Raw genomic sequence first — 24,309 nt, forward strand, 5'->3', positions numbered from 1 at the left:
GCGTTCAAAGTTGACTTGACTCTCTTTAATTCCGTTATCTTTCTCCGTCATAAAGCTTTGCTCTGAAGCTTGCAGCCACTAGAGGCTACTGTTGACTTGAACAAGGAAGGAAGAGCGAGTGAAGGAAGCATTTTACGCAACTATTGGAGAGTCCTTTTTGGGGTTGTTGCTGAGAAAAAGTGGACAAAAAAAGACGGGTAATTCTGCGATGCTTTCACGTATATGCCAAGTGACCAGACAAACGAGCTTTTCATGCATTTGCTGAGGTTTAATATTTTTCAATATTAAGATGTATTCGAAAGTGTTTTTTTTTATGATTGAATTAAGCAGTGTCTCGCTGAAAATGTCGACTTTTGTCCTGAACTGCAGCTGTGTGTCCATGATGAAATGCGTGTTTGTTTGTTTTTGACTGCACTAAAAGGTCATTGAAGGCTTCCGACGAGGGTTGGGGTTGGTGGGGGGGGGCGTCGATGTTTAGCGCATGCGCAAAATCGAGATGCCATATTGGAACGGGGGCTGCTGAGCGAACAGAGCGACGTGCTGACTTTGCCGTGTCGAGGCGAAGCGGGAGCAAAGCCAGCGGGAGGGGGGGTCCGGCCGGAAGTGTCCTGGAATAGCAAGAAAAAAAAAACGGGGCCAGGTAAGACAGGTGACGACTCGGCTGGGTGGGATGGGGCACTTTATGCTTGCCTTTTGGTCTTTATGGCGACCAGATGAACACGGAGGGACTTATTTCCTCTTGTGTGAAAGCGTTCAAGCTCCCGTCGGTGCTTTGTGATGTTAAAAAAAATGCATTCCCTATCTCAACTTGCTGAGAGTGTTTCGTGCGAATAAACGTCTTTGTGATGCGGTTTTTTTAACCCGGAAATATCGCTTTTAAAAATGACACCCCCGCGGGTTATCGACCGCCGTTTATAACTGAATTGATGGTCCACATGCTGATGAGTCACTTAAGTTTTTTTTTGCGTGACTGACGACAGGTGCGTTTAAAAAAAAAAGTAAACCGCCGCAAAAATATCAAAGGCAGCGTCACTCCGACCAACATGGCGCTGCGTTGACTTAACTGCCACTTTAAAAGATCTTTTGCACGAGGAAAAAATACACCCGCGCCGCGCCAACTGCTCACTTTGGTCTCTTTTGGTGCGCACACTCGCGATTTAGTGAATTAAATTCAAAGTGTACACGGGGCGATTTTGTGCGTGTTTTTTTCCGCCGCAGTTTGCAGTGTGCAAAGTACATGAGAGGCGCCGCCGAGGCAGCCTGCTCCTCAGCCTCCTCTTCCTCCTCCTGACATGACGACCGCACACAAGCAAACGCGACGTTTCCTCTTTCACTTTGATCGCTTTGTAAGAATGCGTCAACCAAAATGCACAGTTGAGCACAGCTTCAATGCTCGTTTCCGGTCATTGCTTTGAAGTTTCATTCCCTTTTAACCAGGCAGATTAAAATGCGACATTTCTAGGCTCTATCTTGTCGAAGAAAGGATCTTTTTTTCAGGTCGCTGCAGATAAAACCTTACACAGTAAATTATTTACAAAAAGTTCTCTGCAAAATTGCGACATTATTTTCTTAGGACGTTATTTCTAGAAAATAAAACATTTTATCAAAAAAATGACTGTTTTCGGAATCCATCGTCACACACCTTTATGCATACAATTTTACTTGAAAAGTACTACTTTTATTCATCTGACTTTTTATATCGTGAAGGTACAAACTTTACGACAGAAAAAGTTAGAACAAATTATTCATGTAAAATGTTTTTTTTTAAATCTCTTTTTATCTCCTCTAAATATAACCTGAGTGACAATGTTTCCTTGGAACAAACGCATGAGCATTTTTAAATGGTTGCAACTACAAGAAAGTACAAAATTCAACCTTTTTTGTGTAAAAAAAAAAAATCAAACCTTTTAGCCAGAATAAAATGTGAAATTTGTAAAAATAAGTAATTTTCTTGGAAAAAAAAAATATTTTTTTAAATCTTGAAACGTCATAACTTTATTTCTCCACTTGATTTTCGCCTAAAAAAATTGAGAATCCTATTAAGTCGTAGTTCTGTAAATTTTCAGTTTTTCTTCAAAATGTTGTTTTTAAAACCAGCTATTCTTGTGGGTTAACAATTTTTTATTTTTGAAAAAAATGCAGGTTTGTTGCCTTCTGATTTCTTTGTTCTTTTTTCCCCTTCAGTGTTATTAGTGGGTATGCTGTGTTTTTTTCCTGTAAAAAAAAAAAATTTGCTACTTTCCCAAAGTATCATTGAAGACTTGACGGAGAAGTGAGCGGTACAATAAGCAGCAGCAGTCCTCGTAGTTGGAGGAAGCGTGTCCACCTCTGCGGGTGAGTCTAAAAGAGGAGAACCTTAATAGGCGCTAATGCAATCAAAGGTGCGGCCGTGCAGCAGTAGTTAATCTGCTAAATCCTCCATTAAAGTTTTTGGCGCTGCTTTCGTGGAAGACACGTGCACCTGGCACATCGACTATAATCAGAAAGATTTGATAATGAGCATGTAAATCGACCAATTCACCAAACTTGTCATTTTAGTTACAAAGGGCAGTTGAAAGCACCACCTCTCGCCAGAAACAAATTGCTTTTCCATCCATTCTTCAGAAATTAACACTCAATTATGGACTAGTTTCACCCAAAAAATAAATCAAGAAATAAATGCTGATTTCTGTCTAAAAATTAGCTTGTGTCGCACATGCATACTCAGTTTGTCCCAAACATACATGCTCCGTTACCGTGCGATGTGTCTAAACTTGTCCAACTTCCCAAGAATTAGCAATTCCCACCCTCATAATTGACTCAGCCAAGATTTTATTATCTACTCAAAAGCTGTGCTGATCTTATATCCAAAAGTCTTAAAACCGATTATTTGCTTTCACAATGGGCTCTTCTGACTGGTAATTAAAAAATGGAACTCTTGAACCAATTTATCAACCCTAACCTTCCAAACATTGTTTTTGCGACACTTGTGGGCAGTTTTAGTTTCATTTCATCTTGTAAACGTGAGTCATTGGCAACACATGAATTAGCTTTCATTCTTTTCTATCGGTCGCTAACCATTCAAACAATCCAAGAAGCCAAACCCGCCCAGCACCAAACAACAAAAATAGATTGAATGTGGGAGAAATAAAACGTCCACATGAATCATTCAGTAATTTGGTCTCTTCAAACAAGTATGAAGAACATTCTCTGTAGGCCCTCGGAGAAAAAAGTATTAAGTGTGTCAAATATGTTTGCGCGGCTAATAAATGTCAGGCCAACTTTGGGTGGGAAATGAGCAAAAGCCTTTGGCCACTGACGCATTTCCTGTTGTGTTTGTCTTTGCACAAATCAAATAAAACGAGCATCACGCTGACTCGAACTGTTTTGAATATTCTGCCGACCTCATTTGATGCACTTTTTTGTGAGTTGAGTTAGTTGAGTTCCCTTTTGACAGCGGAGTCCAGTCGATGCTTCTTCAGGACTGGGTGGCAAACGCCGCGTGTGTGTTTGGGGCTGTGTCAGGCGGTGCAAATTAGTTCAGCTTTTTGTTTAGCCAGGGAGGGCAACTCGCACGCCTCATAGTTAAGTTGACTGTATTGTGTTTATTCTTATGTCAATTTTTTTTCTGTCAAAGGATTAAAAAAAATTGCAGTGAAGTCGTAATTGTTGGACAATAAAGCTCTTTATTTTTTTCCAAGAAAAAAAAAATCCTTACATTTTTTGGGGCTTGTAAGCAATACACCCAATTTATTATCTAACTCAATTTCTTAAAAAAAAACAAAACATAATTGTTAGAATTACGGAGTCATTATCATTATACTTTCACTTTCAATTTTCTTTCTCCTTTGGTAAAAAGAAAGTGTGGGATAATTTCACAGCACTACTTTTGAGTGCGGCTCATGTCTTTCCAGTTCTGCCGCTTTGCCGCTTATCTGATGGCAGCTCAGCTGAGCAGGCGCAGTCCATGTCGGCTGCCGGTTCATCGCGCACATTGCCAGGAATGATAACAGCTTTTTTTTTTTTTTTTTGCTTACCTACTTGTGGTTTCGAAAAGGTTCCTCTACCAAGGAGGTTGTGCCTTACCGGCCTGGGTTTTCCCTTTGTCATCAACTTCCTGGCAACGGTTGTTATGGAAACCACATTTTTAGTGTTGTGCTTCTTGGGTTGATTTTATTTAATGACGGTCTCTTATTTTTCATTTTGTTCTGCCGGTGTTTCAGAGGAGCGTGAGATGCGGTGACGGCGACGAGGTCTGAGGTTGCAAGGATGCAGTCGCTTGCTCAGGATCAGTCAAAGGCACCGCCTGCCTGTCCAACCAACGGCAAGGAGGAGGAGCTTAAATCAGGTGAGGAATGTTGCCCAAAAAAAAATATTTCCTCATGAAGCCTGTTGTACAGAACATCGCTAGGCTTGTTTGCTCTCAGGAGCGCGCAAAGGTCTCAAGAAGCCACGCGTGACATGAAACAGGAAGTCAAGCATTTCGTCCACATTTAGCTTGTGGCCTGGAATATTTTTTTCTTATCTTGAGAAAATTTAGCCGCTGCTGCTGGTTTCTCTTGGCAACCTGAAAATCCTTTCACATGAGTAGATTGTCAACCAAGTGTCAAGAAGCCAAAAGAAGAACAGAGAAGGCTGGAATTTTTATTTGTAGCAATAATTTGAGAAAACTCGGCTCCCAATTCCAGTTTTTAATTTAGTAGTCACATCTATCACAGAAAATAAGACTAGCTGGAAAATATATTGGAAGTCAGCCATTTTAGGTGTAATTTTCCCGGGATCTTGATCATGAATAGACCCACAAAAAATGTTGCCATATTGCTTTGAAGTGAGCATTTTTGGGGTGTTTTTCAAAAATTGTGGCTAAATTTGACGTTTACGAATACTACAAAGAGTTTTCGTCATTGCGTCTTGGTGTGTGAGTGTCATTCTGCTGTTGGATTTCTTCACAACTCAGAGCCGGCGCCCATGGAGGCGCAAGAAGAGGAGGCCGAGTTTAACTGGCAGGAGTACATGGAGGAGACGGGGGCTTCGGCAGCCCCCCACACCGCCTTCAAACACGTGAGTCGACCTGCTTAAAAGCCGCTGCTGGCAACGTTTCCTCCTGACGCACAACACAACACAAAAGCAGGCATTACTTTTCCATTAAGCGCTCGCTTTGAAGTCAGGCTGAGATGTTGTGTTTGAACGAAAACGCCAGCCAGGAAGTAGCCGGCTCGCTTGGGGTTCCGCTCGGACAAATAATTCTGCCGAGACGCGAGCGCCTGGCGAGTAGAAGCGCACCCGGAAAGATGCCATCCAGTAAAGTGCGGCGCTCATCGTTCCTGTTCGCAAACATTTTTTTTTTTTGGTCTCCTCTCGGGCCGGCCCTTCCGTCCGCGTGCACACACAGGCGGCGTGTTACATAAGCCAAGTAGAGTGATCCAGCTCGCTTGCAGCAGGAAGTCATGTTAGTGCTCGTATTTTGTTTATTTCTGACTTCCTATTTATGGCGAAGACCAACGAAATCTGGGAGAACTAAAATTTTAACAGCATTTTTTTTTTAAACTGGATTCGCTGTCCTCCCATTCGTCCCGGTGCCATTTGTGTGCTTGCCAGGTGGAGGTCAGCCTGCAGAGCAGCTTCCAGCCGGGCATGAAGCTGGAGATGGCCAACAAGGGCGCGCCCGACACGTACTGGGTGGCCACCATCGTGGCCACGTGCGGCCAGCTGCTGCTGCTGCGCTTCTGCGGCTACGGCGACGACCGCAGGGCCGACTTCTGGTGCGACGTCATGACCGCCGAGCTGCACCCGGTGGGCTGGTGCACCCGAAACCGCAAGACCCTCACGCCCCCCCAAGGTGCGTTTGCATCGACGCAGAGAGAAAGAGCAGAAGACATGGCAGTGTTTCCCAACCGTTAGTTGACATGAGAAGAAAAATGAATTGAGTAAAATTGGATTAGTGGTTGGGAATCACTGACACAAAACATAAGCGGTCGCATCTCTTAAAAACACTTTAAGATGCTCCATCTACTGGTTTCATTGGTTTCCTCTCTTTTTGTCTCTCAGATAAGCTGAGAAAAGGTAAGCTGCTGCATGAGCCCCCCACTCCCCCCCCTTCCCTCCCTCCTCCCTCTCCGTAGGATATGACCCCTCAGCTCTCTTGCTGCTTGCACACTAAGTGATAAGTGACAAGCACAGATGGAGCGTACCTTGCCCACTCTGTGATAAGCACTCGCGACTGTGAGCGGCAGATAAACGTTCCTGCCGAGGTGCGACGACATGGCACAAATGTCCAATGGAAAGCGGTGGACAGCCACCATCTACTGGATCGTGTTGGTCATCAGAAAAGCTGGGCCAGGCCAACATGTTGGAAAACATATTTGGACAAATGTAGTCAGTTTGGATTCTAGTTGACAAATCGGCCATGGCAGTGAACGACTGAGTGAAGGCTTTTTGGAAGGCTGGCGCCATATTTTGAAGATAAATCAACTTTTAAAGTAGGACTGCTAAAATCGAGGACTCCTTTATTTAATTATTCCCCGCTAGACACTGTTAACTGTTAAAAAAAATAGCAAAATACAAGAAATGCAGTTTTGATGCAAACTCCCAACATTTCACACACACAATGGTGTGTTAATTGCGCAAGGGCAACATTCCCTGCATGCTTGTGATGTGTTTTGGCTGCGGCCGGCGCCTCGAGGTCAGTAAGGCAAACGTCTTCACACTGCGCCACTCCCACTAAAAGAAAAAAAACCATGACTAAGCAAAAATGACATTTCGAATGGCGAGAATTAAAGGTGCCGTGTTAAAAGTGGAGACGCTCGAGATCTCGCAAAAATGTTCAATGCCGATTCTGTGCATCCTGCGCCTGGAATTGGCGACTCATGCGGGAAGCGAATGTCATTTGCTCCCATTAGCACCGATCGACATCTGCTTTTATCATTTTTTGGCGCCACATTGATTCTCCAATGTGAAGCTGCTGTGTGTGATGGCAGCAAAATATGCTAATGTCTTTCATATATTCCTATTTGGTGGCTTGTTAAGTAAGGGCATCATATTTGTTGACACTTAAGCTTTAGCAGTCTGGGCCTGCGGGGGAGGGGAGATTGTGTGCGTGTGTGTGTGTGTATGCATGCATGTGTGACGTGATGGGGGTGTAATTTTCCCTCCCTCAAGGTTAATTATGCACTTGATGTTAGGTGAAAGTCGAGCATGTGTGTGTGAGCTGCCTTTGGGATGGAAACACGGAGAAGGAGATAATTGTTTGTAGACGTCGGGAGGGAAGAGGAGGGGGCTGCGCAGGACATGTAAAAATAGTTGATCTATTTCTGCACACAGCAGCGCTTTTGTGCATGCGAAGGTCCAGCACAGTAGCAACAAGAGACGAGCCTCGAGGGGGGCGAAATGAGAAGATTTACTCGGAACTGTTGAAGCAAATATAAACCTGTTATATTAGCTACAAAATAATGAAATCAAATATTTGAGTGACACGGTCAGAGCGAATGAAGCACAGTCAGTGTTAAATAACAACTTTGGGGTCCACGCAAGGTACTCTTAACATTAAAACAAAAGTAGAAACTATATGCATATAAAATTGTTGACTCTGTTGCATTTTCTTCTACGTGATGTTTATTTTTTTTTTTTCTCTGCGTGAAATTGCAGCCATCAGAGAGAAACACAGAGACTGGACAGAGTTTCTGGTCGGAGATTTGACCGGCTCCAGGACGGCGCCTGCGAACCTGCTAGAGGGGGTGAGTGCCCGTGAATGTGTACGCGTGTGCGTGTGCGTGTGCGTGTGCGTGTGCGTGTGTGTGTGTGTGTGTGTGTGCGAGTGCGTGTGCGTGTGCGTGTGCGTGTATTTGCGGGCACGGGTTGACTTTTCCACATGTTGTAAAATCTGAGATGGTACCCTTGATGCATTTTATTTTGGAAAGCATGTATTTGATAAAGGTCTTTAAAAAAATACTCTCAAAGCTAAGTCATTTTTTTTTTTATTTGTTTTCGTGCTGGTCCCAATTTTTTAAAGATAGGACATAATAATGTATATTTGAAATCATTTTTTTGGGATCTCCAAGCCATGGCTCGCGAACTGTCCCGATCAAATGACATGCTCCATTTTTGTTTCCATAGCCACTGCGAGGGAAGAACACAGTGGACCTGATTGCGCAGGGATCCGTCCTGGAACTCCGCGACGGGTCGGACCCGTTCCTGTTCTGGCCGGTGCGCGTCGTCCACAACGTCGGCGGCCGGCTGCGCCTGCGCCTCGCCGGCCTTTCGGACGAGCACCGGTCTCGGGACGCGTGGCTCTTCTACCTGGACGTGAGGCTCCGACCCCTCGGGTGGGCGCGGGAGAACCGCTTGGCCTTGGAGCCGCCAGCAGGTTCGCAAATTAAATTCCCTGCCAAGCTTTCCGGGAAACAAAGCCCGAATACAATCAATAGATGTTGACTTGAACCGCACGTGAAAAGTTTGTGTGCTTTGGCTCTTAATTTTCCCCACACTTTTTCTCTCCTTTGAATCGTCACAGAATTGCGGACTCTTAAACGTGCGACCGACTGGGAGCGAGCGTTGGAGGACGCCAGACGAGACGGAGAAACGAATGCCGTGCCGCTCGAGGTGTTCAAGGTGACCGCTTTTCACACTTAATGTCAAATGAGCAAAAAGAATTTTCGGGTCCAAGTTAATTTGAAGCCCCAGAAGGTAGCCGGAACTTCATTTTGTTTGTGTGTGATGATTTTTCACTTTTGGTGCTTTTCCTCTCCCGTGCCAGGACCACGCCGACCTGCCTGCGCACGCCTTCAAGGTGGGCATGAAGCTGGAGATGGTTTCTATGTGGGAGCGCCTGAAGATCTGCCCCGTTTCTGTCTCCAAAGTGAGTCGCACAGTCCAAAAGTGTCTTTTCGGCTGTGCACTTGAAACCTGGGCCCGCAGTGTGGGTTTAATCCACCACCCTGAGCACTAATGTTGCAATTCTATAAATGATCAATGCGATATAAAGACGATATAAAATTATATGGCCAAAACATGGAAATAAAATCACTGGTGGACCCCAGCGGATTTGATAGGCCGATTGCGACTGATGTCGAACTGGAACATCCTCTTCCAGGTCTTCAATGAGAACTACTTCCAAGTCACCGAAGACGACATGGCAGCCGACAGCGAGCCGCGCTCGGCGTTGTGTCACGCCAACTCTCCCGGCATCGTGCCCATCCAGTGGTGCCTGAAGAACGGCGCCAAAGTGGAGAGGCCGCGCGGCTACTCGGGGCGCGACTTTGACTGGGCCGACTACCTCAAGCAAGGTGGCTCTGAAGCCGCACCCGACACCTGCTTCCCTGACGTAAGGCGATGACTACTTTAGGTTATGTGTCTTATTTATTTCTGACCAACGTATTTGTTGGTGAAATATGGTGAAGCGGTTGGAACGTTTAAATCACATGGTGGCGACTTGCACATGCGCAGACGTGGCAGACTCGGGCATTCGTCAAGGAAACGTGGCTGGAGGCGGTGCTCCCTGAACGGCCGGCGGAGATCTGCATGGCCCAGATCACTCAAGTGCGAGGACGTCTGTTGTGGCTGCGACTGGAAGGTATTAAAAAAAAAAAAAAACAGGCAAATGCGTTTGCATGCTGAGGAAATGTCGCCGTCTGCCTCCAGGTGTGGCCAAGCAGTTTTGCGAGACCATCGTGGACGTGGAGTCCATGGACATCTTTCCTGTGGGCTGGTGTGAAGCCAATGCTTACCCTCTCAACCTGCCGCTCAAGCCTGCCAGTACGTTCACACACACACACACACACACACTATTCCACAATTTCTCCTTGACTTTGGTTCAGTGCGTCAAAAGAAGCGACTGTTTTCGACCTCAAATCATCAAAATGGTGGAAATTGGGAGTGTGGATGAACGAGAAAGCGCTCACTGAACGGTGATTTTTGGTGCGAGCCATTTTACACTCATGCCATTGTTCCAAACGGCAATCTGAGGGCTGCCGCTCCTACCACACGACACGCCATGGCATGCATTTAAAATGTGTGAAGTCAAAGGAATGACACTTTTCCTGTCCCTGCACAGGTGGCAAGCAACGCAAGATTGCAGTGGTCCAGCCGGAGAAGCAGTAAGAAGTGGACTCTCCTAAAAGATTCTCCGTCTGAAACGTGACGACTTGTTTTCTCCCCACAGATTGGCGTCGGCCCACCCCGCGGAGCCGCCTCCCGCCCATCCATGCCAGCCGGCCCCCAACGACGCAGGTAAGACGCGGATGAATATGCTGATTTCCTCACTCTCCAACGACGAGATGGAGGCGGCCAACAATTGAATGTCGACTACAATGTGCAGAGGAAGTGCTGACGTGTCCTTTTGCGTGTAGTGGGAGTCACACGCCCGCGCGACGCCGCGAGAACCACAACATCCTCTCCTCATACGCTTTACCTTGACATTGTTTTTAGCAAGCTCATTTCTAACCTTTTTTATTCCTCATTGAAATGCATTTTACTGCCCTGCCAAAAATCAACATTTTCAAGGTTATGAAAAAAAAAATAGCAGTGACGTTTCAAACGGCAATAAATGCATTTTAGCGCTCCTTTGAAGTTTGTATCAAACAGATTAGTGCTCATGTTCTCTCCCCATGTGGCAGCCAACGGCCGCTACTGCTGCTCCAAGGTTTTTGTCAACCACCGCTGCTTCTCAGGACCGTACCTCAACAAGGGACGTATCGCCGAGCTGCCGCAGACGGTCGGACCCGGCAAGTGCACTCTGGTTCTTAAAGAGGTGAGGCGGCCATTTTTTTTCCCCTTGATTTCTCTGGAGCAATGTTCCCCCTTCCCAAAAAAAATAAAAAATAAATCTCTCAGGACACCACCACACAAAAATCTCACAAGAAAGCACTAGAGTGAAATAATGACGATCGTGCGACACTTTGCTCATCTAATGACTTTGAAATGTTGTTTGTTGTGCGGTCCGAAGCTCCTCACCATGCTCATCAACGCCGCCTACAAGCCCGGACGTGTCCTCAAGGAGCTGCAGGAGCTGGAGGATCCGAGCTGGGACTGCCAAGAGGAGACGTTGAAAGCCAAGTGAGTGCAACGCCAGCGAACGAGCGAGAGAACGGCCACGCCGCCGTCTTCAGGGTCATCACCCTAAACTTGTCGTGCCATCTCGGCTTCCCCCGCAGATATAAAGGGAAAACGTACCGCTCCAGCATCAAAATCGTCCGCCTGGCCGACCTCATCCCGGACTTCTGTCGCAAAGTGTGCGTCAAGCTGCAATGCTGCCCCAATCTCGTCGGCCCCACGCTCGTACCCGAAAAGTGCCCGGAGAGCTGCTTTGTGCAGACCAAGACCAAATACAGTGAGTGGAGTAATAGGAGGGAAACCGTTTTGTTTGAGATGTAATTAATAAAATTGGCTATAACAATCTATTTTTAGCCCTTTATACTTTGCTAGGTTTCTTAGTCTGTAGTTTTTGGGGACGGGAGTTGAATCACAGTACAGTAGCGGTAACACACAAACGCGAAACATGATGCCAATCTCAAATTTTAGACGCGTGGGCCACTGTTGTAGAGACTTTCAAAAAGTTGTCACGTTTGTGCAGCTTATTACTACGGGAAGAAAAGGAAACTGCCCAAGCCGCATGGCGGTGAAGATGGAGCAGCAGCAGGCGAGCCGCTCAAACCGAAGCGCAAGAAGCGAAAGAGCATCTTTGTGCAGAAGAAGCGGCGCTCTTCAGCGGTGGACTTCACTCCCGCTGGCTCAGCTCAGGTTTGACGATCACTGTCACCGATTGGCGAAGAACAGACGAATCGCTTACTCAACTTTCTGTCCTGCATCAGGAAAGCGAGGAAGACGAAGAGGATGGGGCGTCACGCTCGGGCAGCGAGGGCACCAGCTCTGAACCGCGCGACGACCTGACCGACGCGTCTTCAGTGGAGACAGTCGGGGGCCGCACGCGCCGCACCAACGCGTTACGCAAGGCAGAGTCCGCGGGCAGTAATACGACTGGCACCGGCAGCCAAGAGGCACCAGAGGCCCGGCGGCGGTCTACACGTCAGCTCCTGAGCAAGTACCAAGCATCCAAAGACGACGACACGCAGGTGAGACAGAGCTGCGATGGAGGGGTTTTCTTAATTGGTGTTCGAGGTTTTATAGCAAGAGGCGGCCACCTCCAAAATTGAAATGTAAGAAAAACCCTGATCGATGAAAAATTACCCATGTGACATAAAGGAGGAGGAGCCCCTAGTTCTTGACAGAAACCCTCTGGAGTGGAGCGTCCAGGAAGTGGTCCAGTTCATTAACTCCACCGACTGTGCGTCATTCGCCAACATCTTCCAGGAGCAGGTGAGCCCTTAAGTGCCTATGAGCGCTGTTGTCACCCGCTTGGGGGAGCCTCACTCGTGTTTCCTGTCGGTGCCGCAGGATATCGACGGCCAGGCTATGCTACTTCTGACGCTGCCCACTGTGCAGGAGTGCATGGACCTAAAGCTCGGGCCTGCCATCAAACTGTGCCACCACATTGAGCGCGTCAAGGTGGCTTTCTACAAACAGTATGCCAACTGACCCTGGATTCTTATTTTCCTTTCAGAACTATTTTCCAAAACTGTGAGAGAAGGGTCAAAAACATGCCAGAAAAGCACAACACACACTGAACAACTTTTGTTTATGAAATGAATTTTTTTAGTGGTCGCGGAGCACTTGGGACATTTAATGTATATGCAAAACAGCCTATTAATATATTTGGACTATTTATTGCCATCCTCACTTTGAGGCCCTATTGCCAAATTTTCTCCAGAAAGTTTTTAATTTATTCCACAAACTATTGCAAAATTGTTCCTCTCGTTCGCTGTGTAAACTCCAACTGACTGCTGTTTTTTTGTGTTCATCTATGCAAATGTATTGTTTGCTGATGTTTTGATAAGCGATGAAATAAATTTCTATTCATTTGTACGCACTTGTATCCCGTTTTGTTGCCATGACAACCCACTGAAGAGCAGCCCCTTTTCCCTCCATGTTTACTTTAAGCTTTCATTATAGGATGTTACAATGCCCTAAAACGTAGTTGGATGGCAACTTAATCTCATCTACTCACGAGGCCTCAAAAACGTAAGTTTTATGAGCTGATCATAAAGGAACGTTTATGTTCGTCCTCACGTGTTTTAATTAGCGGAAATTAGCTTTCGGAAATAAGCTTCCGGTTATACGAAGTAACCCATTTTTTTGAGTCGAATAATGTTCGCAAACCAAAGCCAAATGAAGACAATTTTAACACGAACACTAGACGACAGGATTGAAAATAGTCTGAAGGTGAGTGTTTGTAGAACGACGTTTCGCTGTGTAGCATGTTGCTATTTAGCAGCTAACAAGGTGGTCGCTTTTAAAATACAATGACACTTAACAAAACTATTCGATTATTTCTAAATAGGTTACTTGCTATCAATTTCAGGTCGTTTTAAGGTACATCACTACATTTTCAATTTTGGTGGGGAGTGAGGGTGTCTAACGATAAAATACTTAGGCAAATATGTGTAAATGTACTCTAGCAGTGTTTTTTTTTTTCATGTTTTCGTTTCCCCTCACTTTGGAATTGCACATTAATGCACATTTCAGTACAAACTGTAGCTTTCTTTAAAAAAAATGTGCAAGCGCTAACATTAACTATTGCATTTGTATGTCATTGTGACTTGAGCAAGATCATCAGTGAGGAACATCTCATCGTATCACTTTTCTCATCCTGCGTACGTGGATGAGAGTGAGGCCAGGAAGGTGAGAGTAAAAACAACACAAAATGCTCCATTGGTGTTTTGTTGCCTCCTTGTGACAGCAGAAAAGCAACCCAATACTCTTCTGGCGCTTAGTTTTTGATTTGTTTTGTTCTAAACAAAAGAAATCCCATGTTGTAACCATTAAATGTGTCATGTGTGAAAGTGTTGCAAGTTTGTCTCACTCCGTTTGTCACATTTTCCATCTCGGCTAGATTGAGTTGCCAGTGCCTGCTGCGGGAGAGAAGGCTGACTGCCTGCGTGCAACTTTTTCCACCCACAATATTAGGTGCAAATAAATATGCATCTGGTGATATCCGGTATCAAAACTACACTAAGTATAGACAGATGGATGTGATTGTAATCATTTTCCAGCACATATTTGACCAACTCTTCATTCTCCTTTGTCCCATTAGGCATGTGGCTGGCCTGCGAGACTCCCTCCTGTCTGCTGGGACTCAATTTCCATACGTGGCGAGAGGAGAAAAGCCTTAAATGTGTGCCTTCATCTCTTTTTCAAAAGGTAATGCATTCACTGATGCTATCTGTGTGGAGGGGTGGGAATTTTTTTTTTTTTACTTTGAAAGAGACTGCATGTGAGAGGGAAAGTATACTCGCGTCTAGAATTGGCCGAGCAAGCTGCCAACATTGAATACATTTACTCCCAAAAAGCAAGTTAGCTCTCACCGATTTCCAAATATAATCAAATCCAGGGGGAAACTGTTGCCATTATTAAAACCTTTACACAACGATCTGCCTAATCTCACGTTTTAACATAGAAAGAAGCCACTGTTAATATTAATGCAATACAAAAAAATTTTTTTTACCAACAGCAATTTAAGAACAATGACATACCATCTGATCCTTAAGCTCTTATTTTTATCCTATTATTTTTGCAAACAATCTGCTGCTAGTAGCTTGTGTAACACCTGAATTTCCTCTCAATTATCTTTATAATCGATTTTTATAAACCAAAAAAGGCAGTAATTTTAACAAAAGGCCCCCAAAACACAAACATGAAGCTATTTAATAAAATCTCGCTGTCATATTTATATTAGGACTGTCTGGATCCGTTTTTTTTATTAATTTTTTTTTGTTTCTTGAAAACAAAAGTTGGCACATCTAAATTGCGTAATATTTAATTTGAATCAAACTATGTTTTTATGGGAGTGAAATTGAAATGTTTAATTTAAACACCAGCTGCAGCATTGCACGCTGATGCTCGATGTTTAACGCAAGGCCGTGTAATTATCATGCTCTATTTGTGTGCATATGTGCACTCCCGCAGCACTGCGTGTTTAATCACTTGTATCCCCTTTAATTGAAAGCCTACTCCTTTCCATGTGTAGTTTATAATATTAACAACTACAATAATAATCCATGTGCTGCTGTGCATGGAGTGTAAGCGTAGCTGGGAGGGGGCTGCAGTCTTGTAGCATCTGGTTGGCTGCTGGGCTGGTTTCCATGGTAATGTCTGCTTTAAAAAAAAAAAAAAACAGCAGCTCAGTACAAAAGATTTTCCAATGATGTGTAATCCTCCTCTGAACAGGAAGTGGTACTTTATCTGCAGTTAAACAACTGACAAATATACTGTTTATAAAAATTGTTACATTGGAGTCAGATAAGTGGAAAATATTAAGGTGAGGGGGTCTTTTAACTACTGGAACTTAAGTCAAAATAATTAAAAGTATGTCATTTGTCAGGCACAACTGTGTTTCCTGCTAAGATGTTTTTATTCTTATTGGCGCATAATTGATGCCCATTTTTTCGTGTGACTTGGCTGCATTTCAAGCAGGAGATCTTAATCTGTTTCAACAATCATTTCACTCCCATGTGCTTCCTTGTTCGGTCCAAAGGTCATTAGCCGGGAAATAGCGTCCTCTGGTGGACAAGAAAATATAGTGTCTAATTTAATCAACGGGAGGACGTTTAGTATTCAGGGAGAAAAATAATTGATTTTTGTTTAATGGCTTGTTTCTAAAAAAAAATGACACTTAAAGCGAAATATGAAGAAATTAAATAGTGTGGTATAGTTTGCTGCATTTCTGCATTTTTTAGGAGCAACTCGTTAGTTTGGAAATAGAATGCAAGTCAAGTGTTAACTTTGTGACGCAAGTGTGAAAAATGTCAATTTAAATGGCGTTTTGTGCGGTTTGTGTGAGCATAAATACACATAATCCCACGCTCTTGAACGCACCACGAGCACAAGAGTGGCGTGCATGTCGGTTGCTGCGCTCAAAAGACACTCGGCTTGCTGTCAGGCTCGTCACCAACCCTCTTGTCGTCTTCTCTAGGTTAGTTTGGACGTTTCTTTTGTCTTCTCTATTTTGAATCGTATTTTCTTTGATGCACTCATTTCATTCAGTAAATGGAAATTTGGGGCTTGTTTACACGTTGAACAACTGCAAAGTTAGATGCATATCTATATTGAGGCTGATGAGTTTTCAGTATTGCAGGTGCCACTGTATCCAGACTTACTTGAATAGAAATGACTTTTTCATTCATGTCACTTGTATGAGCCAACGTCCCCTTCGCTGCTTGTGACAGTCAAAGGCTTCTCCACCCACATTGACCGCCCCCTCTACCCTCCTGCATCCACATTTCCTCTCAACTTCAAAAAGCTGCACCGCTTTCATGGTCCTGAGAGTAAAGGTCTCCGGCAGCTGGCACGCTGGCACTTGACCTTTGCGTGTGGAGCACCCATGGGTGGGCACGGCGTAAACAACTGCACAAAATGTCGCCTTGTGCATTCAAGGCTGATTTAGTGGTGTAGAGAAGCTTGACTGGACAAGAAGGTCTGCCTGTGTTCAAAATATTGACAGCTCATGCCTACTTGCTTTGATATTGCAAAAAGAGTGCAGAGCGCCGCGTTAAAGGAGAAATGTACCAGCGTTTAAAAGTGTGGAGTTGGCACGTCACTGGAGAGGAAGTGAGATGACTTGAGGGGCGACAGGAAGTTGCACTGCGAGTTTAGTGGGAGGTCGCTTAACGTTGAGGAACGTTGATCTTGCTGTGAACGCGGCCCGCTTCCTGCATCTTTGCTAATTAGCCGCTTTAGCTTCTTGTTGTGCTTTGATTAGATGTGCGCAAATGTTCACACCTCTACGTCTCACTTCCCTCTTTGCCGTGAACGCGCACAAAATGTGGGCCCTCCCTGAAAACTTGTGACTTGCACTCCCCTCCAAAAATATTTTTCTACCTATTTGATGCAAATACTTAATGTATCCATAAGCGATGATTCCAAAATATCATATTAACAATTGAAAATAAGAGGCTCGCAGATTAAAACACAAAAATAAATGTTCATATTTAGCTTTTTTTTTCTTTTCATTTATTTTTTTTCTAATTTCCCGTGTCCACTATTGCTCCTGATACAATGCAAATTTCCCCGTTGTGCAACTAATAAAGGTTATCTAAGATAATAAATCAATCTGAGGTTGGACTACAGCTACTAAATCTGAATTAAAAATGTTTTGGGGGGACAATTGTGTACTTCCGATGTTGTGGGAGCAGCTTACAGGGAGGAGAACGCATCTCTGAATGAATTTGGTGTAGAAGAACACCTGTGAAACGTTTTGGATTGCTGATGACAAACCCCTTGCACACTCGCGCAGCCGTCTAAACCGGGACGCTTTCTTCCACGTTTTCCTTCCCGAAGGCATGCGTATGAATGTTCCTGATGGACGTTTAGGATTTCAGCTCTATTAATAGTGCCACAAGCAGGCCTCAAATATCACAAGTGTAATCTGTGGCACTGCTGGCTTCCTTACTATTCGGGGACATTGTTTTGTTGACGCTTGACAGCTGAAGAACTTGTCAGTTCATTTCAGCATTATCTGCGAGTATTTCTAAAAATTGTTTTCTGTTTAAAGCTAAATGTAAATGACCATTATGTATTTTTTTTCTTCTAAGGAAAAAATGTTTAAAGCAAGTGAACTCGTCTCACATATGATACTTGTTTTCAATACTGTCGCATCTAGAGAACAAGAATGTTCTGCCTTGATTTGCGGTATTCTTTGCCGTGTGCTCATGAAGGTTCTGCTCTGATGTCACATCTCCTTTCTCTTCCTCCGGTAGGTCCTCTGGAGGCCAACCTCCTCCTCCTCCTCCGCCACAGCTCGTCTCTCTCACAGTAGCAAGTGCAGCTTGCGAGGAAAGCCGACACATCTCCCGGAAGATCCCGACACGGACCGGTCGCCATGTCGCCTTTCCTGCGCATCGGCTTCACCAACTTTGAGATGGACCCGGGCCTGGAGTACCAGGAGGAGGTGCTCAACCCCTATTGCGCTGTTTACATGAAGGAGGCCGTCGATACAGGTGGGACGAGGCTAAATATGACTTCACCTCATTAGATGATATTTGGCTTAACGTGTTGGTTGTTGTTGTAATATTAACGTGCATGCAGCAGAATTTCTACCAGCAAAAAAAGCTGACCACTTTTGAATTTTAGGGCTCCTGAAGATGCTCAATAAGCTTGGATTTGCTACAATTAAAATATTATCACCATTTGTAATGAATTAGCTTGCGCCGTTGTTCTGTGTTTATGTGGGGAGCACAATTTAAAACAACCGCAGTTGGCCAAAGTGATATCAAGTTACGACAAAACATTGGAAACAGGCAAGAAGTAGATAAAACCAGTAATAGATTTATGATTGCATTTGACCGATTTAAAACCATGAATGAGATAAGTTATTTGACATAATATTATTTTTCACAGATTATTAATGCATGAAACATCTTGGGTTTTTAAAAAAATAATTTTATGACTATATTACAAAGCACACTGTAAGTGTGCGTGCTTTCCCAGAGGCTCAAGTTAAAAGCGTTTTCTGCTAATTAAGTTTGATAAAAGGGAAACAAAAAGATGAAAAAATGGCTTCTGTCGTTCCCGTTTGGCTCTGGGCTGTGCTAATGTGCAAGGATTTTCATCATCATGCAAAGTTAAGGGCGTCTATTGTTGCCATGGTGATATATTGAAATGCTGCCTGAGCATCAGGTTGTTCATGAACAACACTTTATTTATAACTGCTGGTCAATTTTGAACCAGGGATGGGCAAAGTGTTTGGTCGTCTTCTTTCATGCAACTTACCTCATCAAACACCCAGTAATAAATCTTGAAATAATGTAAAATCTTCATTTTTGCAGCTATTGTTTGCATTATCATCTTTGGAAAGCTCTCTGTGCGAACTCTGATTGAATTGTGCTGGAGTACCAAATGAAGTACCCAGTGAGCGTATGCTCACACAGCACTTCAGTAAACCTCCCTGCAACAAACGGAAAAAAAAAATCGCCCTTTTTCTGAGAAAAACACAGGAAGTTACGCGGTGTCACCTGCTCTCAAAAGTGTCAGCGCACACATTTGCACTCTGGCGCAGATGGCAGACAGACGATGAGCCGATGATCAAGACCACTTTGGGGAGTCGAAAGCTTAGCGGGCTTTATTGTGCCGGCATGTGTGCGTTATGCAAGTGGATATATGCCACGTTATTATAACGCGCTGGGCAAAAAAAAAAAAATCCAGCAGATGTCAATGAGAGCTGATAATCACGCAGATCTAGCGGGCGGAAGGTCGATGCTTTAGACGGCATGCTTGGCAACCAGAAGCACAGCAGTCTGTTGGTTTGGGTCACAATATTAATAAAAGCAAAATTTAAACGGAGTGACCTCTTTTGTTTTTTTGTGTCGCGAATAATAAAAAAAGAAAATACTAAAAACTAGTGCATGAGTGACGTCTCGAGGTGCAGCTGTGCATGAGTCCTTTCTCCCCCTCCTGCAGAAAAGGGCCAGGTATACAAGCAAAAGAAGCCCACCATGTACCCCCCGTGGAGCACCACCTTTGACGCGCACGTGCACCGCGGGCGCATCATGCACGTGATGGTGAAGGACCGCACGGCTGAGCTCAAGTCGGAGGCCACCGTGGCGCTGGACTCGCTGGCCACGCGATGCAAGAAGGAGAATGGCAAGCTGGAGATGTGGGTGCGTGCGTTCGTGCGTGCCACTAAATCTGCTGGGAGGCCACCGCTGTACACTTTAGCACTTTACACGCATCATCCCTCTCATGAGCAATGTTGCCATCTGTTAGTGGTCAATTAACCCAAAGCTAAATTCAAATCCCCGCCCTCACCTCGTACTGTCGTGTAATTGTGGGAGGATATTTGTTACTTTTTTCAAATGCTGATTGTCGTTGAGTTTGCCTCCCAAATGATCACTGGTGTTGTTTTGCATCTCAGTTGGACCTGAAGCCGCAGGGCCGCCTGCTCATGGAGGCCAGATACTACTTGGAGATAACCGGTGAGTTATTTGACATTCACACTAAAGTCACTAATGAAACTTCACTTTGATGAAATACATCTAGATTCACAGTATTAAAAAAAAAACAAAAAAAGACGGCTCGACCTTGGCTTCCTGCCACAGAAAAACAGGTGTCATAGCGACCCTCTAAAATGACGCCAAATTCGAACATAAATGTCGTGTTGTTTCAGACGCGGCGGTTAAGGCTGACGGTGATTCCGAGCGCGAGGCTCTTTTTGCCCTCCATCATCGGCGCGGTGCCATCAAGCAGGCCAAAATTCACGTGGTCAAGTGTCACGAGTTCAGCGCCACCTTCTTCCCGCAACCCACCTTCTGCTCCGTCTGCAAAGAGTTTGTCTGGTGTGCCGCTCGCGTCGTCTCACTCAATCAGCCTCTTTTATCTTTTCACCCAGTCACTCTTGACAGCTTGTTTTTTTTCCTTGTTTTTTTTTGGGCAGGGGTCTGAACAAGCAAGGTTACCAGTGCAGACGTGAGTATCACGTGTGTTTCGCTTTGTACGCATGGCGTCCTCACTGCTCCCTCTCGTGTGCGCGGCGCAGAGTGCAACGCAGCCATCCACAAGAAATGCATCGACAAGGTCATCGCCAAATGCACGGGCTCGGCCATCAACAGCAAGGAAACCATGGTAACCAACACATCCAATCGGCTGGTCCCATCTTGGAGACGTCGGCACCCCAAACGTGTTACTTACATTAAATTTGTCTTAATTGAAATGAGCGAACATTGCCAGCTTGTTTTGATGACGCGTCGCGTGTGTTTCAGATCCACAAGGAACGCTTCAAGATTGACATGCCGCACAGGTTCAAAGTGTACAACTACAAGAGCCCCACCTTCTGTGAGCACTGTGGGACGCTCCTGTGGGGGCTAGCTAAGCAGGGGCTCAAATGTGAGGGTGAGAAGGGACACTGAGATGTGGGCATCAGCGTAGAAATATTGTGTTGTGCTTCACACGCTTGACGCTTTGTTGTCTCTGACTAGAATGTGGCATGAACGTCCACCACAAGTGCCAGAAGAAAGTGGCCAACCTGTGCGGGGTCAACCAGAAACTCATGGCCGAAGCGCTTGCCATCATTGAGAGCAAACAGCAGGTCAGGGCTGGGGGGGGAGACGTCGACGCCTTTCTGTGACTCTTCCAGTCTCTCTGCTGTTGTGACACTCATCGTCCTCTAGGCCAGGAGCTCCAGAGAAAATGACATTGTCGCTCGGGAAGGTCCCGTAGGCGTCAACCAACCGGGAATGGTCCAGCCGAGCGCGCCAGAAACCAGTTTAGCAGCTTTGGCGACGTGTGCGGGTAAAGATGCTCAGTTTGATCGGCTCGTAGTCCTGCAGGGGGCACTCTTGAACATGTTCTGTCCTTCCCGTAGAAGTGCAGGGTGTTTCCTGGGAGGGGCCAGCAGTCGACGACAAGCAGGCACTTGAGGCCTCGGAAGAGGAGGATGAAGAACATCTTTACGATTTCCCTTCTCGGGATCAGCCCAAGTTTTCCATCGACGACTTTGTCCTGCACAAGATGCTCGGCAAGGGCAGCTTCGGCAAGGTGAAGACACTCGCCAAAAATGATGGGGGAGGGTCTCTTATTTTTTTTTCAGACTGCCGGACTTAGCTGCTTATTTTTCTTAGGTGTTTTTAGCTGAGCTGAAAAAGAGTGCTCAGTTTTTCGCCATCAAGGCTTTGAAGAAGGACGTGGTTCTGATGGACGACGACGTGGAGTGCACCATGGTGGAGAGGAGGGTCCTCTCGTTAGCCTGGGAAAACCCCTTCCTCACGCACCTGCACTGCACCTTCCAGACAAAGGTAATCCTTCTCCCCGCTTCAATTTGACGAAAATCAACTTCAAGCCACGTCTCCTCCAGGAGAACCTGTTCTTCGTGATGGAGTACCTGAACGGAGGCGACCTCATGTTCCACATCCAGAACTGCCACAAGTTCGATCTTCACAGATCCACGTAGGCGCTCATGTCCCAAGTTGTCTCATAGAGACTCTCCCTCACACTTCCTCTCATCTTGCAGCTTCTACGCGGCCGAGATCGTCTGCGGCCTTCAATTCCTGCACTCCAGAGGAATCATCTACAGGTGACATTTGATCAGAAATTGTCATATTCACACATAAACACTTCAATTAGTTATATAGTACAGTAAAAAATAAATAAAAGTGTGAAGGTTAACATGCTGACTCAAGTAAAATGTACAAAAAGTCATTTCTTCCCTGCTGCGTCTGCAGGGATCTGAAGCTGGACAATGTGCTGCTGGACTTGGAGGGACATATCAAGATTGCAGACTTTGGCATGTGTAAGGAGAAGATGCTGGAGGAGGCCAGGACGTCCACTTTCTGCGGGACGCCCGACTACATCGCTCCCGAGGTGATCTCGCACGCAGCTCACCATGCACTGCGCTTACTTTGAACAACGTTTTTCTGATGCGTGTTCAGATCCTGCTGGGCCAGAAGTACAACAGCTCGGTGGACTGGTGGTCGTTCGGCGTCTTGCTGTATGAGATGCTCATCGGTCAGTCTCCCTTCCACGGTCGGGACCAGGAAGAACTCTTTCAGTCCATCCGAACGGACAACCCAGTGTACCCCCGCTGGCTTACGCACGACACCAAGGACATCTTGATCAAGGTCGCACTTTGACGTGGGTTTTTCCTCACCGTGTGTGTTCTCACTGCTGCCGTTGTCCTGCAGCTGTTTGTCAGGGAGCCCGAGGAGCGGCTGGGGGTGAAGGGAAACGTCAGGCTGCACCGCTTCTTTGGCGCCATCGACTGGAAGGCCCTGGAACAACGGAAGGTGATGCCGCCCTTTAAGCCAATCTTGGTAAGTTCCAGTTTGCATTCTTGAGTTAACATGCCCAGATTTCACACGAAGGAAAGTAAATTTGTGAGTGAATCAAGACGGTGCTCTTTGTTTCGATATTTTTTTCACAATCTGCAAAACGGCTGCAAAGGTTGGTAAGCACCGAGTTAATGTCATGTCCAACTTGACGTGACGTTTGTGTGCTCGCAGACGTCCCCCAGCGACTGCAGCAACTTTGACAAAGAGTTCCTCAACGAGAAGCCACGCCTGTCGTGTGCCGACCGGGCGCTCATGAACAGCGTGGACCAAACCATGTTCCGGAACTTCTCCTTTGTCAATCCGGGCATGCCTCACGTAGCGGCGCGCTGATCTCCTCCACCGACCAAGCAGACTTGAAAGTGGTCCAATTCGGTACATGAACACAGCAGACGTGTCTTTTCGGCCAAGTAAGACAAAAACTGACAGCTTACTTTGCAGTCCAGTGAAATGTCGCTCAGTTATTAGTCTTGATTGAATACGTGTCTTCTCATGAATGCCATTTAGTGTAGCAACTGTTCTGACCTCATGTACAACCTTTCATTCTCATCAAGATGCTTGAGTATGCTCTAGTGGACTGTGGCCTATCATCTTGTTGTGATGCAACATCACTGACTTCTGTTGACATTTTTGATTACTTCAGAAGTGTCGATGGCGCTCATCTCATTGTGGGTAATAAAACACAAGATGTCTATGACGCCTTTGTAGCACTTTCCCTCAGGCCTCAACATTCTTATTTGATATTTTGTGAAAACTGCCGCGGACAAGAAACGTCCTTTTTTTCCCGGCTGTGTCTGAGGAGAGAAGGTGAGTGTTCAAAAGAGCTGCTAAAAACTTGTATGACTAATTGTATTACGGTGTCGTGTTTTTCCCCAGTGAATTTGTTCATCTGGTCAAAGTGCAGCTGTCAACAGTAACACGAGGCGGCTCCATGTGCAGTAAGTAGGACAAATTGTTTTGATGTTTTGCTTCAGGAGGAGTGCAAGAGAAAAGAGCTGTAGAAGTAGCTACATTGCACAGTTGAGTTTAAACATCCAAATCCGGCTTGACTTTTCTCTCCCTTTGAGGGGTTACTCTGAATGTTAATTGAAGGTTAAGGTTGAGTGAAAGCAATTGTATTCTCTTGCACTAACATACTATATAAAAAGTGTAATTAGATGGTTTTGAATTCAAACTAAATTATTTTATTCTGTTGTGATTTAAAATATCAAAGAGCTATTTAAAAAAAACTTCAATACAACATTTTAATCAAAATTAGCCTGAGTTGCGTAATACAAATTTAGAATACCCCAAATTAAAAATGATAGTTTTAACGTAAAACCAGAAATAAAGACACTCATTTTCCTAATTCAAAATAATATGGTGTTCTTTGTCTTTACCTTTTCGGGGGGTAATATTTCTTTTCATTCAACCATGGCAGGTTGGTGCTTAATCGAACGGTAGGAGGAAAAATGGTGAAGACGTGGAA

General features: G+C 45.2%; 2 protein-coding genes across 7 annotated transcripts; both read left to right on the forward strand.

Annotated features, from left to right (window-relative positions):
- The first annotated feature begins 41 nt into the window (after positions 1-41).
- sfmbt2 (Scm like with four mbt domains 2) lies at positions 42-12,894 on the forward strand. Of its 6 annotated transcripts, none has more exons than XM_088288519.1 (22): positions 499-640; positions 2,249-2,334; positions 4,203-4,327; positions 4,937-5,040; positions 5,578-5,818; positions 6,028-6,042; positions 7,624-7,712; positions 8,092-8,341; positions 8,489-8,586; positions 8,732-8,833; positions 9,068-9,298; positions 9,421-9,547; positions 9,616-9,729; positions 10,028-10,070; positions 10,136-10,203; positions 10,590-10,723; positions 10,919-11,028; positions 11,127-11,302; positions 11,546-11,712; positions 11,784-12,044; positions 12,175-12,288; positions 12,367-12,894. In XM_088288519.1, the coding sequence occupies exons 3-22, from the start codon at positions 4,249-4,251 to the stop codon at positions 12,505-12,507; spliced, it is 2,664 nt and encodes an 887-aa protein (XP_088144645.1). In that variant the 5' UTR covers positions 499-640; positions 2,249-2,334; positions 4,203-4,248; the 3' UTR covers positions 12,508-12,894. The 6 variants fall into 6 exon arrangements, with proteins under 6 accessions (XP_088144648.1, XP_088144646.1, XP_088144645.1 ...); XM_088288518.1 differs by having other exon boundaries at positions 508-640; positions 2,185-2,334; XM_088288522.1 differs by lacking the exons at positions 499-640; positions 2,249-2,334 and adding an exon at positions 42-197.
- A 4,911-nt stretch (positions 12,895-17,805) lies between these two features.
- prkcq (protein kinase C, theta) lies at positions 17,806-23,556 on the forward strand. The gene is made up of 17 exons (XM_088287853.1): positions 17,806-18,023; positions 19,483-19,682; positions 19,937-19,997; positions 20,189-20,357; positions 20,456-20,487; positions 20,558-20,643; positions 20,781-20,910; positions 20,997-21,106; positions 21,189-21,309; positions 21,383-21,555; positions 21,639-21,812; positions 21,872-21,963; positions 22,028-22,090; positions 22,239-22,377; positions 22,446-22,634; positions 22,698-22,826; positions 23,016-23,556. The coding sequence occupies exons 1-17, from the start codon at positions 17,906-17,908 to the stop codon at positions 23,172-23,174; spliced, it is 2,145 nt and encodes a 714-aa protein (XP_088143979.1). The 5' UTR covers positions 17,806-17,905; the 3' UTR covers positions 23,175-23,556.
- Positions 23,557-24,309: the final 753 nt, after the last annotated feature.

This window comes from Idiotropiscis lumnitzeri, chromosome 2 (genome assembly GCF_059441095.1).
Source record: "Idiotropiscis lumnitzeri isolate Australia: NSW breed Sydney's pygmy pipehorse chromosome 2, RoL_Ilum_1.0, whole genome shotgun sequence".
Taxonomy (NCBI): Eukaryota; Metazoa; Chordata; class Actinopteri; order Syngnathiformes; family Syngnathidae; genus Idiotropiscis; species Idiotropiscis lumnitzeri.